This window comes from Vulpes lagopus, chromosome 13 (assembly GCF_018345385.1).
Source record: "Vulpes lagopus strain Blue_001 chromosome 13, ASM1834538v1, whole genome shotgun sequence".
Taxonomy (NCBI): Eukaryota; Metazoa; Chordata; class Mammalia; order Carnivora; family Canidae; genus Vulpes; species Vulpes lagopus.
Window position 1 is genome coordinate 3,637,775 of NC_054836.1, and position 17,803 is coordinate 3,655,577.

General features: G+C 57.6%; 1 protein-coding gene across 2 annotated transcripts; it reads right to left on the reverse strand.

Moving 5' to 3' along the window:
- Positions 1–503: 503 nt before the first annotated feature.
- Positions 504–17,058, reverse strand: IMPDH1 (inosine monophosphate dehydrogenase 1). Of its 2 annotated transcripts, none has more exons than XM_041728221.1 (15): positions 16,807–17,058; positions 12,579–12,677; positions 10,379–10,427; positions 7,888–7,989; positions 7,682–7,756; positions 7,232–7,438; positions 6,991–7,078; positions 5,964–6,163; positions 5,224–5,314; positions 4,882–4,977; positions 3,371–3,514; positions 3,119–3,263; positions 2,653–2,796; positions 2,464–2,547; positions 504–1,264 (listed from the first exon to the last, which is right to left on the reverse strand). In XM_041728221.1, exons 1-15 carry the CDS (start codon positions 16,980–16,982, stop codon positions 1,243–1,245), a joined length of 1,722 nt encoding a protein of 573 aa, XP_041584155.1. In that variant the 5' UTR covers positions 16,983–17,058; the 3' UTR covers positions 504–1,242. The 2 variants fall into 2 exon arrangements, with proteins under 2 accessions (XP_041584155.1, XP_041584156.1); XM_041728222.1 differs by lacking the exon at positions 16,807–17,058 and adding an exon at positions 14,104–14,185.
- Between the last annotated feature and the right edge of the window lie 745 nt (positions 17,059–17,803).

Consider the following 17,803-nt stretch of genomic DNA (forward strand, 5'->3'; position numbering starts at 1 on the left):
TGCTGTCCCCACAAGGAGGGCTTTGAGTCTGGGACACGGGTCCTGAGCTGCATATGAACAGTGGGAGCTAAGCCTCTCTACCTGGTACCCACACATGTGTCTCAGCTGATGAGGCCACAGGCTCTGGGCCTGGTGATCAGGGTTATAGCCATGCCCCACTTCCACCTCTGGTATCACAAGGCTGCAGTGGGGACTTTGGGGCAGTCACCAGTGCGGCTTCCGATGGTAGTCTTCTACAACCACAATGGTTCCTCTGCCACACCGTCTGCCTGCATGAGCATGCCAATGTAGGCACAGGCCTGGGAGACACCCCCCCAACATGTGGCCCACTTGTGCCAGTACCCCCTAGAATACCACAACGCCCTCCTCACCTTCCTGGGGATGCTGGGCCTGGTGACCCCCAGCACCTAGCCCAGCTCTGACAGGAGCTCTGCGCTCCAGCTTATCACCAGGATAGGTGCCAACTGCCCAGCAGACAAGGGGCAGAGACAGGATGGCAGAGGTATTGAGACCTCTTGATTTATTCAGATTATTTAATATACAATGACGTAACTGTGACCCCAAAGTGTGCAAAGTTAAAGCCTTCGACTGCAGCTGAGAGGAGAGGGCAGGAATGGTACACCCAGGGATGGCGGTGAGTCAGGAATGATGGGCAGCCTCCTCCCCAGGGCCAGGGGCAGGGGCAGGGGGAGTGGCCTGAGGAGCAGGGCCCGGGGAGCCCAGGGCCAGGGGAAGGGGGCAGAGACCTCCCTCTGGCCTAGGTCAGGAGCCCAGAAGTGCCACATGGCTGAGGGGGCGACAGCCCAGGAAGGGGCCAGAGGCAGGGCCAGGAGAGCACCATTTCTGGGATGGAGGTTAGGGAGGGAGGTGCCCTACAGAAGCCAGGAGGGGCCACCTGCCCCAGGGGTGGGCGCCAGGCCGGAGCAGGCTGCAGCGAGAAAGACCTGAGGCAGGCACAGGGCCTGAGAGCCCAGGCTGGCTAGGCTCAGGGGGACTGAAGAAGGGGGAACCCGGGGTGGGGGGTTGCCCCCAGGGCAGCTGAGCCCCAGGAGCAGTCCTGACTCTGCAGGGGATGGCCAGGAGGGGCCACAGACCCTCAGGGGTGCCCCTCCTCTCACCCTGGAAAGGAACTGGGGAATCCGTAGTGCAAATCTATGGACCACTCAGTTATGGAGGGAGGCTGTGCTCAAAGGGGCACCCTGCGGCGCACCCCCTCCACTGCCCTGGCTTCCACCTCCATCCTCAGTACAGCCGCTTCTCGTAACTGTGGGGACAAGGCAAGAGGGAAGCCAAGAGTGAGTGTCTGGACCTGCTCCCTTCCCAGATCCCCTCGCCCTTAGGCCTTGGGATGCCAGGGCATCCCCACATGGGGTGCAAGAGGGGGAAAGAGCAGGCCCCGTGCCTCTGTCTTCCCCAGGCCATGGCTCCTGAGAGAACCATGCCAGGTGCAGAGATAGCCATGCTCCCTCTGGCCACAGCCACAGCTGAGTAGGCTGTGCCCAATGCTAGGGGTGGAGATGCAGTTAAAGAAGACACAGTCCATCCTCACAGAGCAAGCTCAGACCAAGCTGAACCTCTGCTGCCATGTCTCCACCCCAATCCTGCACACACACTGGCCGAGGCCCCTTGTCAGTCCAAGACAGGGAGACCTCAGGCCTGCGGTCGGGGACATCTCTCTGCACCCCAGAAGGGACCGTTTCCACTGGACGAGGGGCCGCTGTTGGCTGCCCCCAGCTCGGTGCCAGTCCTGGGGTCCGCATCCCATGATTACACCCCAGTGCCACCCCCGACCCAACGGCCCCCGCCCCCAGCCCAGGTCCCACCCAGACTGCCCCTGCTCTACTCTACGCTTGGCCCGGGCAGCGCAGTTACTTACACGGCAGAAAGGTATAGCTATGGGAGGATGGGGCAGAAAGAGACACAGGTTAGATGCCCGCCTATGCCTGGGGGGACAGGCCCTCTCGACCAGGGCGGGGACGCATGCCTGCAACTACTGCTGCCAACTAGCACTGCCCCGCCCAACGGTCGCCCCAGCGCTGGCCCTGGCATCTGTCTCTCTGCCCTTTTCCCCGCCAGAGGGCTCATGCCCCGAGCCTCCACCTCCTGCCTGACGCTGCCACCAGCAAGAGCCCAGCACCTCCAGCCCCTGCCACCAGCCACCAAGCTTCTGAGCAAGCAAGGGACTGGGAGCCCAGGAGGGGCTAGCAGCCACATCTCCCATGCCCTGCTCGGGGAGCTGCCCGAGGGGAGGGGAGGGACCTGCCTGCATGGGGGCCAAATGGCAGGGTCTAAGGGTGGGCTAGGCCCTGTAGGGCAGGGTGATGGGGTCATCCTGCGGAAGCATCCATTCCTGGTGCAGAGGGTCCACGGGTTCCCTGAAACCTCGCCTTAGCCTCTGAACCATGGCCCCACCTGCCCAACCCAAGTGCCAGCCAGCTGGGGCAAGGAGGCCACCACACTTACGAGTGCAGGCCATGGACGCCACCCTCAATCTGGGCCGACATGGTCCGCTTCTCGAACTTGAGCTCTCCTGAGTACATCATGGACCTGCAGGCAGGTCAGTGGAGCACATTAGGGACATGGAGGACAGAGGGGAAGCAGGGTCTTCCCCTCACTTGTGCCCCCCACCCCCACCCCAGTCACAGCACTCACCGCAGGACAGACAGGCTACGGGCACCGATATCCTGGCAGCCATGCTGGATACCTGCTATGAGGTAGGGCACGAACTTCTGAATGGAGCCTTTGTCCTGGATGGAGCCCGAAACACCCTGTGCGATCTTCACTTTATCCCCCTCACTGCATGGAGGGCAAAGAGATTGAGCCAAGCAGCCCATGGCTCGGGGGAGCCCACGCCACCTCTTGAGGGTACCAGCACAGGGGATACCACCCAGGAGCCCCCCATCCCCCAAGCTGCCACTCCCTGGCCGCAGTGTAAAAAAGCATGGGTTCGGAGTCAGATGGCCCAGGCACTATCCCATGTCTGCTACTTGTACCCTGTGCCTCAGTTTCCAGAACTATCATATGGAGAGTAGGCACCATCTTGGGAAATCAAAGGCTGTGTGGATGCTGAAGGGTTGTGGGCTGGTCTGCCCGGGGCTGGGGTTCAGAAGCAGGGCACCTGAAGTATCGTTTCTGGCTGCTGCTGCTCTTCTCCATGGCATCCAAGGAGCCCATGCCCCGGTATTTCTTGAGCCTCACCCCATCCGAGAAGAAGTACTCGCCAGGGGCCTCCGTGGTGGCGGCGAGCAGGGAGCCCATCATCACTGTGGTGGTTGAGGGGTCAGTGCCTCCAGCCCCATAGACCTCCTACTGCCCTTACCCAGCTCCCAACCCCCCTCCAGCCTGCCCCACCCAAAGCAGACCCCCTTACCTGTGGAGGCTCCAAGGGCCAGGGCCTTGACCACGTGCCCCACGGTCTGGATGCCACCATCAGCTATGACCGGCACCCCGAAGCGCCGGGCATACTCGGCCACCTTGTACACAGCAGTGCCCTGGGGCCGACCACATGCCATCACTGCAGGAGGGCACACAAGTCTGAGGTGGGGAGAGGCCCGTCTCCTTGTGTCCCACCTCCTCTTGGGAAAAGGGACGGGGCTGGATGATACTTCTGAGGCCCAGGATAGGCAGCAGTATATAACACTAGGGGGCATGTCACTCCGGGGACCTGGCCCACTCCATCCAGAACAGTACCATGCAGGATTTTGCCGGGGGGGGGGTGGGGGGGTTTGCTGTGTGTGTGTGTGTGTGGTCAGTACTAGCCTTCAGAGTATCAGAGTATAGCATCCCTACCCCCAGACTGGTACACTTGGGTCTGGGGGAGGGGTGGCAGTCCCCAGACCCAACCTCTCTCTCAATCTCTTTTATTTGCAAAGCCTGTTACCAAGGTTAGGTACTCATAGCTCCTCTGGGATACTGGTTTGCGTTTCCTTGACTTTAATAGTTCAATGTTTTTAAGTATGAGATTTTAAGTGGGAATTCTAAGGAACTAGCACTTATCTAGGGATGGAGGGAAAGCTGGATAAAATGGAGAAGAGGCTTTCTCTGGAAGTACCTGTGGTTTGTTTTGTCCTTATTGCCTCTCAAGAGTTAGAACAGTACCTGATACACAACAGGTGCTCAATTAATATATGGTAAGTCACTGAGTGAAGGCCCACATTTTACCATGGTGGTCAGCTAAGGTGAACCATTGATATTTAAAAGCAGATGCTCTGAAGACCAAAAAGAGGAGATGTTTTGGGCAGAGAAGACCAAATGGGTCACTCTAGTGAGGGAGAAATGACCCCCACTAGAGGATCCAGAAATGTCCCCTCAGGCCAAGCTAGGACCCACAAGTCAGACACCAGCCTCCAGGGAGCACCCCTCAAGCATATGAGGATGCACACCAGGGTCTCCCACCCCTCCACTTCATGTTCAGGAATGCACCCTGCAAAAGGGCTTTGTGACTGAGAGGACTCCCCCCCCCCCTCACTATTGCCACACAGTGATAACGTTGTATGTCCTTACACATTCAGGGACATGCTATCTCCACATCTTAAGTATCTGCCTTGTCACAAAGCTTATCCAAACTCTGAGCTGGCTTCCAACAAGCCCCTCAGGGAAGTATTCACACCAGCCTTGGGCCTCCAGATTGGGCCTTCTTGACCAGAATCTGAGAAGTAGGCTGGCATACATGCAAAATTCAAAGTAACCTTATATCAGCCTTTCCCAAGTCAGTGGGTCAGATAGGCAGAGCTTGAGCCCAGGTCACCCCTGAACCCATCATCCTGGGAAAGGGACTGTGCAGCGAGCATTCAGCATGCGTCTGTGGAACAAGAGTGGGGCCCCAGAGCCTGTGGAGGCCCAGGGGGGTGTTCTTGTTGGCATTACTCTCCTGACACCTACCTTCTTGGGTGATGCAGATAGAGCCGCAGCCCATGCCCACACGTAGCCCGTCCACACCAGCATCAATCAAGTTCTTGGCCTGAGCTGCTGTCACCACTGGGGGTGGGGAAGAGGGTTTGGAGGAGCAGGGAAAGAGAAACAGTGTGAGGATAGGATGCCCTTTCCTTGCCCTGGGGCTGCCTGGACCCCAGTCTAGCCTCCTCGACCCACAGTGACCAAGCCCATTCAGTCAGCCCTCTTCCCCACACAGGAGTAATGCCATCACCTAGGAATGCTGAGGACAGTTTCCTGTTATGCAGTGAGGGGCCAAGGACAGGGGGTGACGGGGGACCCTGCACTCACCATTCCCCCCAATCACCTGGAGGTGGGGGTATTTCTGCTTGATGTAGTGCACCATGGCGATCTGATACACAGAGTTCCCTTGGGAGGAGTCCTGTGAGAAAGGAGATAGGAACATTCAGACTTTCATGGCCAATAGTCCTTGATGGGGGAAGAGGGGATCATGAGCAGATAAACTCCTGATATGGTATGAAAAACGTTATGAGAAAGCTCTATTTTTTTCCCCAGGGAAAACACTTGACAGCTCTCAGCCAACTGAGTCTCGAAGAGGCTTGCTTTCCCCAAAAGTCTGAGCACCACCAGTTTGTAGTCTCAGAGTCTCAGAGCAGACAAAGCCCCGTCATACCCACTGTATGGACTGGTCCTTGCAGCAAGATCTTGCCAGGGGCCATAGCCTGTTCCCACCAACTCACTACAGATGAAATTACTTAATTTTTTCAACCCTGGTTTCTTCATCTGACAGGTGGGGGTGGTATTGTACCTCAGGGAACTGTTGTGAGGGTCAAATGAGTTTATTCACATAAAGGTCTGAGTGCAGGACCAGGCAAGCGGGGGGTGCTCGAAGAATGTGAGCTCTAAGTATTAGGGTGCCTCGGGCCTCCCAAAAGGCCCACAATTTTCTCTGAGCTGTCAGAGTACCCATGACCCTCCTAATTCCAATTTCAGGCTTATTTAGAAGCAAACCCAGGTCTTCCTAAGCTTCTCGTCTCCTGAACCACCCTGCTCCAGGACGGTGCCCATACCAGCACTATGACATCGGCGCCTGCCTGGGTGAGCAGGTCCAGGCGGTATTTGTCATCCTCCCGGGTACCCACAGCTGCCCCACACAGCAGCTGCTTGTGGGAATCCTTGGAAGCCAGAGGGTAATCCCTGTTCTTCTTCAAGTCAGTGCGGGCAATGATGGCCACCAGCTCATCACGATCGTTGACAATGGGCAGCTTCCCTGATGAGGAATGCAGAGGTTAGGTGAAGGAACAGGCCTCTGGGGCTGGAGTGAGTCCCAAAAGTGAGGATCAAACAGACCAAGCCTGAAGATTCCACTGAAGTACCCAAACTAGCCACTAGGTGACAGCACCCACCCAGGAAATGCTCCTAGGCACCTGGCAGTCTTCCCAAAGAACAGGAAGCAAAGAAACCTCTCAACCAAGTGGGTTCCGGAGCTTTTCCTGCCCTGTGGCCTAACCAAGCTGGGTGGGCGGCCCCTGAGCACTGGCAGCCTTTCACCTGCTAGGCTACAGGCCACAGTGGTCGAAAACTCCTAGCAGGGGCACAAATGTGAGGCAGGGAGGAACATGCACCCTCTCCAGTACCACCCCCAGGAAACAATCCAGTCTGAGCCAGGGAAGCATTTCCCAGTGTCTCCCCTATTGTGTCAGTGGCCCCAATGTCAAATACATTTAACTGCAGGATTTCTTAAGGTCTTTGATAAGCTGACATACAATTTTCTTTTATGGAATATGGGGCATAGAAAGCATGTTTCAGCAGTTTTGTTTTTGTTTTTGTTTTGTGATGAGCATTGCACAGGACTAGCTTTATGGGAAGACATAGTGTGAAGATGCTGAATAGGGGACAGGTTTTCCTAAGCCAAGGAAAGGACCTCAAGATTCATACTCCAACCTGAGATTATTCAAAACTTCCCCAAGGCCCGGGCATCAGGCAGTCTGGTTGCTGGGACAGCCTACAAAGCTCTGAAGGAATAGGGGGCCTGGGGTGCAGGGGGACAGATTGGAATGGGGGGGGATATTGCACTTTCTGCGCACTCCCGGGTACCTTTCTTGCTGCGCTGCAGGATCTCATTTGCCTCTTTCAACGTTACACCCGCTGGAGCCACCACCAGCTCATTCCGCGGAGTCATCACCTGTGGAGCCAGGAACATTTGCCTGCAGGTTGGCAGGTGAGAGAGAAGGGAGCCGGGCCTCCCTCTGGTCCCTGGTCACAGGCACCAGCCTGAGGCCCCAGGATGTGAGGCCCTCCCTCTGCCCCCACCACACTTTCTCTGCCCTGCAAGTACCTCACTAAGGAGGGTGGTGTGGTCCTTCTCAGCAAGAAAGTCAATGTCTCGGGAGGTTACGATGCCCACCAGCTTGCTCCCCATGGTGCCTGTCTCAGTGATGGGGATGCCGGAAAAGCCGTGCCGAATCTTGGCTTCCAACACATCCCCCACGGTATGTGAGGGGCTTAGCACCACGGGGTCCGTGATGAAGCCCTGTTCAAATTTCTGTGGGTAGAGACAGGGTTCTTTCAGAAAAGCTGAAAGAAGGCTGGAGGTGGTTTACAGCCATGCCACAGGGGAGCCAGGACTCTCAATGGGAAGAGAGGGCCAGTGGGCAAACAAGGGCTGAGCCCCATGTCCCCAATGTGGGAAAGGGCAGACAAGACCCCACAGCAGTCAGCCAGAGCATGGCAAAGCAGGGGGCAGCCAGATCGCATCTTCTTTCTGGGGAACAGGCCTCATACTTGCCTTGACCTTCCGCACCTCGTTGGCCTGGAATTCCGGAGTGCAGTTGTGGTGAATGAAACCAATACCGCCCATCAGCTAGAGTGAAAGGGAAGTGTGATCAGAGCCAGGGGCCAACCATTTTGCTCTGCGAACCCCACTCCTGAATCCAGCCCCCATTTGGTCCCCCTCTACCCCCAGAGTCTTCCCAACACCGGTGCCTGACTCACAGCCATAGCAATGGCCATGTCGGCTTCTGTCACAGTGTCCATCGGGGAGGAGATAAGCGGCGTCTTCAGGGTGATCTTCCGAGTCAGGGCTGAGGTCAGGTCCTGAGAACAGAGGCATTGTCTGTGTGAAGAGTTTTACCAATCGCTCCACCAATGTGTACAGAGCCCCTATGGGTCCCCCGCACCAGGACAGGCCTGCAGATACAACAGTGAATGAGGCAGGTGCTATCGCTCCTGAAGTTACATTCTACTTGGAAAAAAAGATGACAAACATGTAAAACACTTATGAGATTATTCAGTCAGGATAAAGGCCCCAAGGAAAGACAACAAAGCTAAGTGGCCACGGGAAGGAAGATGTGGTGGTCAGGGGAAGCCTCTTTCTTGGGATATGACAAGTGGGAGCCAATCAAGTCCAAGTCTGAGGGGCTGTCACTGCAGGCAGAGAGGGCTATGTGTGCGAAACCTGCCTCCGTTCCCAATCTTCCTCAGGCGTATTTAAGACAGAAGAAGGCTTTCACAGGAGAGCGAAAGGGGAGGGGCAGGGGCTAAGGGGCAGAGACAGACAGAGGTTAAGGGGGTGAGCAGTAAGGATGTGTAGCCTTGAGGCCATGGAGAGGAGCTTAGATTCGATCCTAAGATGAGAAGCCACTGGAGGGTCTCATGGCAGAAGAGACATGATCTGATTCATGTGGGTTTTTTTTTTTTTTTTTTAAGATTTTATTTATTTGTTTGAGAGAGAAAGAAAGGGGACAAGCCAGGGGGAAGGGCAGAGGCAGAAGCAGGCTCCTCATCGAGCAGGGAGCCTGATGTGGGGCTTGATCCTAGGACCCTGAGACCATGACCTGAGCAGAAGGGAGATGCTTAGCCGACCAAGCCACCCAGGCGTCCCTGACTTATGTTTCAAAGAAGTTGCTCAGGCTCTGATGTGGAGAATAGACTCTATGTGACAAGGCCTGAGACAGGGAGGCAACAGAGGAGGCTGCCCAACAGGGCCAGGTGGGAAATGCTGTGACCAGGAGAAGGTGTAGAAAGGAGTCTGTAGGACATCCAGGAAAGTAAGGAACTAAGGGTCTGCCACTCAGGGGAGAGGTCAGAGCTGCACATATACATTTGGGAGGATCTGCCTCTGAGATTCAGGCCAACAGCTCATGGATCTTAGCCCCCAAAGTACTCACAGATGTTGGTATAGAATTTTTGGAGATCCATAGGCCCCTGAAGCCCGTCCAGAGACCCTGGTTTGGAACCATGGCCCTGTAGTCTAGAAAACTCTGTCTTCTCCTCTCCCATCATGCCACAGGAAAAGAGCCACACAGCCTCCCTGACCTAGGCCATAGGACTGGGAGACCCGGATAGCCAGGAGGGTACTTTTCCATCCCTTTCTTCTTCGCACCCTGCCCAGGGTCTGGTGCAAAGCCAGAGGGCTTGGTAAATTTCGTTAAACTGAACAGTTGAACCAAGATATCCTGGTTGCCATCACAAGGGACATATCCAGAATAGCCCAAATTTTCCCCCCAAAATCTATCCACATCAGCACTGGCTACAAGGCTGGACATGAGTCTCCCTGATGGAAGAGTGATCCAGGCACACTCAGGCCCTTTGGTCTTCCGTGAGCATCAGACCCGAATAAGTATCAGTAACAGCAACAAAGAAAACTCTCTAGGGATCCCTGGGTGGCGCAGCCGCTTAGCGCCTGCCTTTGGCTCAGGGCGCGATCCTGGAGACCCAGGATCGAATCCCACGTCGGGCTCCCGGTGCATGGAGCCTGCTTCTCCCTCTGCCTGTGTCTCTGCCTCTCTCTCTCTGTGACTATCATAAATAAATAAATAAATAATAATAAAAAAAAAAAAGAAAACTCTCTAATGTGCATTGTAGAATAATCTAACTTCTCCATGAAATGACTTATACTCGTCAGCACTCACCCCTTGGCTTCTAGGAGTCTGTCATAGGTTAAAAGCGTAAAGAACACTGTTCATTCACTTGGCTCATTGCTGAGCCCCTTCAATAAAGTGAGGCACCATGTTTCCTTGTATTTGTCCAGAACTGAATTCTCACAAATTGTCTTGCCAATTCCTATGCATTACGGACCCACAGACCAGTCTGTCCACCTCATCCAAAGTCTCCATAACTTTACTGGCTTCTGTCATGTCCTTGCTCAGCATTTCAGACAAAATCCAATCCTTCCTGACCGCAGTAATGCAGCTGCCACACCCATCCCCATCCCCTCGCAGGGCCTTTCGGAACCTCACCATGGGCTCTGGCAGTGACAGCCCTCCTGCCCTGTGCCAGGCCCACCACTCAGCACACCCCTGAGTCCCCACAGCTGCTTCTGCCCCATCAGTCTACCCCACTGCACTGTGCCAGTGTCTCTGGCAGCAGAAAAGGCTACATGCCCGAGAAAAGTCTCCCCGCCACCCTGCCCTTGAGCAAGAAGTCAGCCTCTTCTACCACATACAGGGTCCTCCTCCCCCAGGTCGGCAGAAGAGGTACTCACCACCTCATCAGCTATGAAGTCTATGAATCCTGGGAGAATCAGGAAGTCGCTGTGAAGACAGAAAAGTGAGCGTTACTGGGTGAGGAGGGGTCCCCAAAAGGGGCAGGGCCTGCCGTGCCAGGCGAGGCAGCCTAGGGGTGGGAAGGGGGGCAGAGACCAGAGCCCTCTGATCCCTGCCATTCCCTGGCCAGGGCTGAAGCACCCTCATGCCCCCCACTAGCATCTTGCTGACTCTAGCCCAGAGACCCAGAGCCAAAGCCAGTGGAAGGTCTGTGGACCTGGGGCGCCACCAAGGCAGCTGGCCTCAAATGTCCATTGCCTTCAGGGCTTGGAGCTCATTGAGGCACATAGGAGTTCCTGTAATGACACACATAGCAGATACAGCGCCTGTCCTTGAAAACTTCTCAATCTTGATATGTGGAGGCAGTAAGTAAACACAGAATGAACCCAAAAACCATTTAGTAGTGCAGCATGGCAAGAGCACCACCAGGCACAGGACAAGCTGTACAGCCCAGGACTGGGGCTGCTGAGTCACATGGGGTTCAGAACAGCATGGAGGGACCCTGGGGGGCTGAGCATGGGGCATGTTCTGACAGAGCAGGCACTTGGAAATGTTTTGACAGAGCTGCCACTCCACTCCAGTTGGACTGGAGCAACCAACAGACATGACCTGGGATGGGAAAGGGGAGAAAGGGGCTTTACAGTTGTTAGGACCAGGATGCCGGGGCCCTAACCAAGCATGGCAGCTGCCAACACTAGGGTGGGCCATGGTCATGGCAAAGCCCTGAAGGAGACCGTGGGCCTGCGTGGATTTGGCAAAGCACTGTGCCATAACCCAGGGGCCCCGTGGGCCCAATCTGCCTGAAGTCACATGGCCTTAACAGACACACCCAAAAGCAAAAGCTCCATACTTTAGGAACACTCCCAACCAGACTAAGCAAAGCAGCAGCCACCCCAGTGCAGGAAGGAAAAGCTGCAGGGTGGGTGAGAGGGGTGGGGTCTTTAACCTGCCAGACCTAGAGAAACTGCTAGGAATTTCCCTAGGGAGTTTACCTAGAAGACTCCAGTGAACAGTGTATCAAAGAGATCCTTTCTCCCCCTTCATCAAAGACCCCCGAAACAAATAAAGAACCTTAACTGCCCCTGCCCCTCGGTAACCCTTCTGTACAGTGAAGAGGCCTCTGTGGCACACTGAGAGGGAGGAGAAGAATCGCTGGAGTCTGGGTCCCTCAATATTCTCTAGGTATTACATACACCCCTCACCTGGCCCACACCCCAGCTATGGCCAGGCAAGCCGAGCCACTTAGAAATGACTGGGAATCCTGGTGACTAGGGAAACTGCCTGCTGAGCATGAGTGCTTACAGGCAAGGGCAGGGACCGGCAAGAGACAGGGCAGGGATGCTTTTGACTTGCCAGCATCCCCACTCTTCCCAGTCCCAGGTTTTGATGGTCCTTCCTGGCATGGACACAGTCCTGCAGCCAGGAGAGCTAGTGCCAGGCCTGCAGCCCGCAGGACAACTGGCCCAGGGCCCATGGAAATGCAAACTAAGCCAGAGGCAAACAGTTAGGTCTCATCCTTCTCCAAAACCCCCTGTAGGGTGGGCTAGGGGTAGCAGTCACAGACTACTCATGCCCTGGGGGGGCACTAGTGCTAACCTGTGGGCTGGCGGGGGACACCTGGAAAGAAGGCTGGACAGGTCTGTGGGAAAAAGGAGCCATCCCAACTGCCCAGCTGGGCCTCTCCTGGAGGCAACACCCAAGCAGCTGCCTTAGCTGGACTCCAGGGTCCCTTCTGCCCTCATGTGAGCTGGGAGCGAGAGGGTGTCCTGGACCAAGGTCTGGAAAAAGTCTCTCCATAACTCCCACATCTCCAGTTCCCACCGCCCCGGGGCCCTCCATGGGGCCAGGACGCCCGGGAGAGGAGGAAGGGGGCAGGCCGGCCCCGGATCCGGCCATAACCGGGGCAGGGCACCGAGGGCCCGCGAGGTCGCCGTGCCACGTCCGTCTCAGCGCGGGCCTCCTTCCTTCCTCGCCCAGCCCCAGCCCCCGCCGCCCCCGCCGCCCCCGCCCCCACCCCCAGTGACTCGAATCGGGCCGGAGAACGCGGGCGTCACCCCGGGGCACGGCGCACGTGCAGGGCGGGGGGGTCGCGGCGCGCTGGCGGGGGCGCGGGGCTGGGCCGAGGCCGCCGGCGCTTACTTGTAGGTGAGGCCGTCGGCGTTGGCGAAGAGCTGCTGCGCCGTGAGCCCGTCCTCGGGCACGTAGCCGGTGCCGCCGCTGATCAGGTAGTCCGCCATGCTGCCGGGAGACACCGCGGCCCGACATAAACACCCGCGCGGGCCGCCCCGCCGCTGGGGCTGCTGTCGCCGCTGTCGCCGCCGCCGCTGCTGCTGACGCCGCGGCCACGCTGCCGCCGCGGGCCAGGCGGGCCGGGGGCGGGGGCTGCGGCAGCCGCGAGGCGGGCCCGGGGCGCCGCCCTCTCCTCCCGCCCCTCCCCCGGGAGACGGCCGCCTCCGCCCCGCGCCGCACAAAGGCCGGGTGGAGCGGGGCCCGGCGCCGCCCGCAGTGGCACCTCCGCCCCGCGCACGGGAACACGCCCCCTCCGCCCCCTCCGCCCCCTCCGCCCCGGTCGTCCCGGTGGTCCCGCCTCCCGGCCCCCGGCCCGCACCCCAGCCCCCGCGGCGCGCTCCCGCTCCCCGCTCACTCCCAGCCTGGGTGGCCCCAGCCTCGGCTTCCCGCAGCCGCCCGGCCCCCGCTGACCTGAGTCTCCCCTTGTCCTACTCCCCACCCAGGGATACCTCCAACACGGTTTGCCTTCGCCCAAGACCAAGGGCCAGCCTCTGACGGGGACTCGAGCCCTGTGGAACTGGTTTGAGCTCACAGCTCCCCAACACACAGGAGTTTGTGGTTGGACCCTCCCAGTAGCAAGGCTCCAGTGTCCCCCAACATCATGCCTAGGAGCGGGCATTCTCAGCAATGACATTCCCTGACCTTTGGGCGGCCTTGAAGCCCTCTGCAGTTTACGAGGCATTTTTCATAAATGATCACATTTACTTGACAATCCGTTGGCTGCCAACTATTAGATATCCCCACTTTACAGATGCAAGACCTTCCCTTCGGAGAGCAAAGCAAGGGAGGACCGGTACTACCTCTGACTCCTGATCCAATGCTTCAGTTTGTCAGCCCTATCCCCAGCTCAGAAAGTGGTATATATATATATCTGGCTTTTAACCCCAGAGAGGAAAGTTAGTTTTCATTTGGGAGGGTAGTATGCTGGGAAGGTGAGGGAGGATCACAGGCCTGGCTTAGGCAAGTATGCATACAAATTAGGACACAGGCTGGCGAAGTTTTAAGGATTTCCCAAAGCAGAAGTTTGGTGGCTCTGTGGGCCCAATAAGACCCAGATTTCTACATGGGGGCATTAAGATTTGGCAGCAGCAAATTGATTCACCTGAGGAGAGGTGGGATGGGAGGGGGCCAACCTTTCTCTCTGTGAGACCAGAACTGCTAATGCTACTCCCTGACCAAAAGCTAGAGAGCAGAAACCATCCTGCACCCCAAACTCCACGGTCTCCTCTTCCCTCCTCTTCCTGTGGCCCCACAGCCCACTTCTTGGTTAGGGGAGAGAAAGGCAGGGCAGGGACACAGTCCTCTTCCTGGCAAGGTGGCTTTCTGTGGTGCTCCCTCCCTCCCGCCTCAGCCCTTGGAGGCTGCGTTTGTTTACCTCTCAGCAGTTTGGTGGCAGCAGCCGGGCCCAGGGGAGGCTCCCTGGGATGCCCAGCCTCCCCCAGTGACGCCCCAGGACCCTGCCAGGAAAATACAGACTGTTCCATCTATGTGCAGAGGGGAGGGGGACCTTCCCACAGAATTTGGGCGATGAAGCCCATGAGGCTACAGTGCTGGAGGAGACTCAGATGTCCAGTGTCCTCCTTCCTCCTACTGTGAATGATGGGAATATCAGAGACCACCCCCACCCCCAACACACACACAAGCTTCCCTGCCCACCTGGGGACCCCTGAGGAGGGTTCCTGATGGGGGCTTCTGAGGGCACTCTGGCACTGGAAAGAAGGGAGTGGGCCTACTGGAGGTCTCTGCTGAGTAGGGGCTGGAGCCAGCTTGCCAGGGGTGCCTCAGAAGCACTCCTGGTTCCCCAACACTCATGGACTCGTCCTGAGGGGGCCCGTGCCATATGGGGGAGTGAGGGGGCCCTGAGGGGCATAGCATTAGGACCTCTCCCTGGCCACCTGGAGACAGAGCAGTGAGACCAGCCAGAGAAAGAACCCTGGCACATCAAAGCTGTCCTGGGCCACTTCTGCAGCAGTAGGATAGGGGCTGTAGTGGCATTGTAGGCCAAGAGCACAGGTGGTGGGTGGTCTGTGGTCTCTAGGTCTCTAAGGGACCTGCTCTGGCGCACTATCCCCTACAGAATGGGTTAGGAATGGGTAGGGTACTATTCAGGATTCCACCAGAGCTGCGGTGCAGGACAGCAGCTGGATTCTGACATCTCAGATGACCTTAATGGGACATCTGCTCCAGCCCAGAAATTGGACCTAGGGGAGAAGGCTGCCAGGCTGAGTTATGGGGAGGGTCACTTTTGCAGTGATGACAGAACTTAGGGCCCTACTCCCCTTCTTCTGCTGCCCCACATCCCCGCCTGCTCTGACCTGTCAGAGCTCCTCATTACTCTAAGCTGCTGGGCTCAGTCCTGGGTTAGGCTGTCCTTTTCCAGAGACGGTTAATCCATCCCCGTGGCTTTCCTCCTCCCTCTTCCTGATCTTCCCCAGCTGCTTCCTCCATGGGGAGGAGACACCGAGGCAACCAGTGGGCCTCCTCAGCCTGAGGAAGGGCTGTTGGTCCCCTGAGGCCCCCCACCTAGCAGCTGCGAAGGCAGTGAGATAGAGAAGCAGGCCGAAGCACCTTCTCCAGGGTAGTGGAGGAGTAGTGCCCAGGCTGGGAGCCAGGGGTTTCTGTCTGGTCTGGAGCCACTCAAAGGGACAAGATTTCAAAACACTTTTGAGGGGAGGGTGGGGGGGGGTGAAGAGGTAGCAACAATATTGGCCTTGTAGAGCCGGGATGAGGAACATGGCTTGCCTAAGATGGAGCTAGAGAACAAGAACACTAGCCCCAAACCCAGGACACAGGACTTCCCATCCAACCCTGTCCTGTTCGCAGAGCTCTCTAAGCTAGTGATAGCAGATGGAGGTCTCGCCAGCAGGTTGGGAATCTCATTACACCACCTGGCTGGGGCTTGGGTTTTACACAGGTTCTTCTGAGAGACTGGTGGGGGGTGGGGATGGCCCCTTTGTGTAGAAGTATAGTCTGGAGAAAGAATGCTCCTTTTTTGCAGCCCCGGTCTGAGCTCTGAAATGATCCTTTTTGCAGTACCTGCTTGTAACCAAGGCATTGCCTCCATCAAGCTTCCAAGTGCCCTAGCCTGCTCCCTCACCTCATCTGGCCTCTCCCTATCGCCCTGGCCCCTGGGCCCCAGGAGGTGAATTTCTAGGATGGGAGGAAGGATAGGGCTGCCGGAACCTGAGTCAATTCTAGAGAGGCAGCCTGCCAGGGCAGGAGGGGCCAGCGTTCACCCAGCAGCCCCTTAAGCCTTTAAAAGTTCTTACATAAGCCACCAGCCCCTGTGCAGAGCTGCAGGGCTAATTCCCCCCAGACCACCCCCCCCCCCAAACCAGCTTCCAGGTCACCTCCCCAAGCTGCTGAGCACCAACAGATGGGGCAGAGAAAGAAGTCCAAATCCTCTGGACCGGAAGGACAGCGGGATTGTATTTCAAGCTGTGATACAAACCAGAGATTAGCCACTGTCTCCTTTTCAGCCAGTATCCCTGGGGCCCAGCTCAACACCCTCACTCTTCCTCCAGTGACTCTTACAGACCCCAGCAGGCTAAGGGCAGGAGGGGTCCTGAATCTTAGGAGAAACCCTGAGGCGAGCTGCATTAGTAGCCTCATCAGATTTTAGTGAATGGTGAGGAGAGGGCAGTGTCCTCCCCGGGCTCTGAGGAAGCATCCATCTGGACACCTACACCTGCCAGTAAGACTCTGGAGATAGCTCTAGGAGGAAACGGCTAAAGGAGGAGGAAACAAAGTTGGACAGGGACTCCAACAAGCACTGTTTCCACCCCAGGAGTTGCAGCCACTTGGACCAGGTATCGTCGGGTGTGTAGCCGAGGTCCGAATAGGGCTAAGACTTTAGGGAGCGTCTTGCCGACCTGCTCCCTTTGCACAGCGCCTGCCCGCTTCCCCCAGCCAAAGCCAGGTGTGTGGCGTCTGCGCCCGGCTTCAGGGGTTTAGGGGTTGAGGAGGTGAGAAGGCGAGGGTGCTGGGGCCTGCCCTTCCCCTCCCCCGCAGCGTCGCCGGGTTCCCGGAGCCGCCGCGCCCGCCCCGGATGCGCCCCGCGCTCTGCCCTGGGCGTCACCTCTCGGGCTCGTAGCCGGCCTGCAGCAGACGGGCGCTGTACCGCTGCGCCGCCGTCTCGTGTCCGGGGTGTTGCCGGGCTCCGGGCTCCGGAACGGCGGCGGCTCCGCCTCCCAGCAGCGGCGGCGGCGGCGGGAGCGGGCCCAACCCCGCTAGCGGAGCTAGCGGCCCCTCCATGCGGAGGCCGCTGCTTGGGCGGGCGGGAGCCTCTCCGCCTGGAGGCTCCCCGGGCCCCCGCTGGGGAGTGAGCGCAGCCCAGTCGGGGGCCGGGAAGGGGCGGGGTTCGGGCGGGGGCGGGGCACCGAGGGGAGGGGGCGGGGCCCTGGCGCTGCGCTCCGCCCCGCCGGGGAAGCGGGCGTTCGGGCTCAGCCGGTCCCTGCCGTCCCGGGATGGTGAGGGGATACCGGGAGATGGAGGTGGGACTGCAAGGAACCCCCGCGCCCCATCACCTTCCCCACCGTCCGGACCTTCCAGTTATCTGGTTCCTCCTAAGGAAAACCAGAGAGGAAAGGAGCGGAGCGTCTCCAAGACCGAGGGCATGGTCCTTTGGAGCGCCTCCTACGGGCCAGCCGCAGACCTACCGCAACTCGGACAAGACAGGCGGGGGTGATTATCCATCTCCCTTTGCCTGCTGCCCCCTTTACCACCTATTCAATAGATTCCCCTAAACTGCAGAAAAGTAGATTTCCTCAGATTTTAACTGGCACCACCTGAGGAAGGAACGGATAAGGCTGCAAGCTCCTGAAGAAAAGGGCGTTTCTGCCCTCTGTTGGGGTACCCCATCACCAAGCAGCGGGGCTGGGCCTACAGGTGCTCAAACTTGTTCATTTACTGACTAAAAGGCATAGCTTTTTCTATTTCACCATTGTTATTATTCTTGTCGACAGAGTCCTTGCCCTCAGGCAATAATTTCTTTGAAGAGACAGAGTAGATAGAAAATAAACACTTGACAATTCTTGTACTGTATACTTAAAAAAAAAGTCTGACAATCTGGGAGA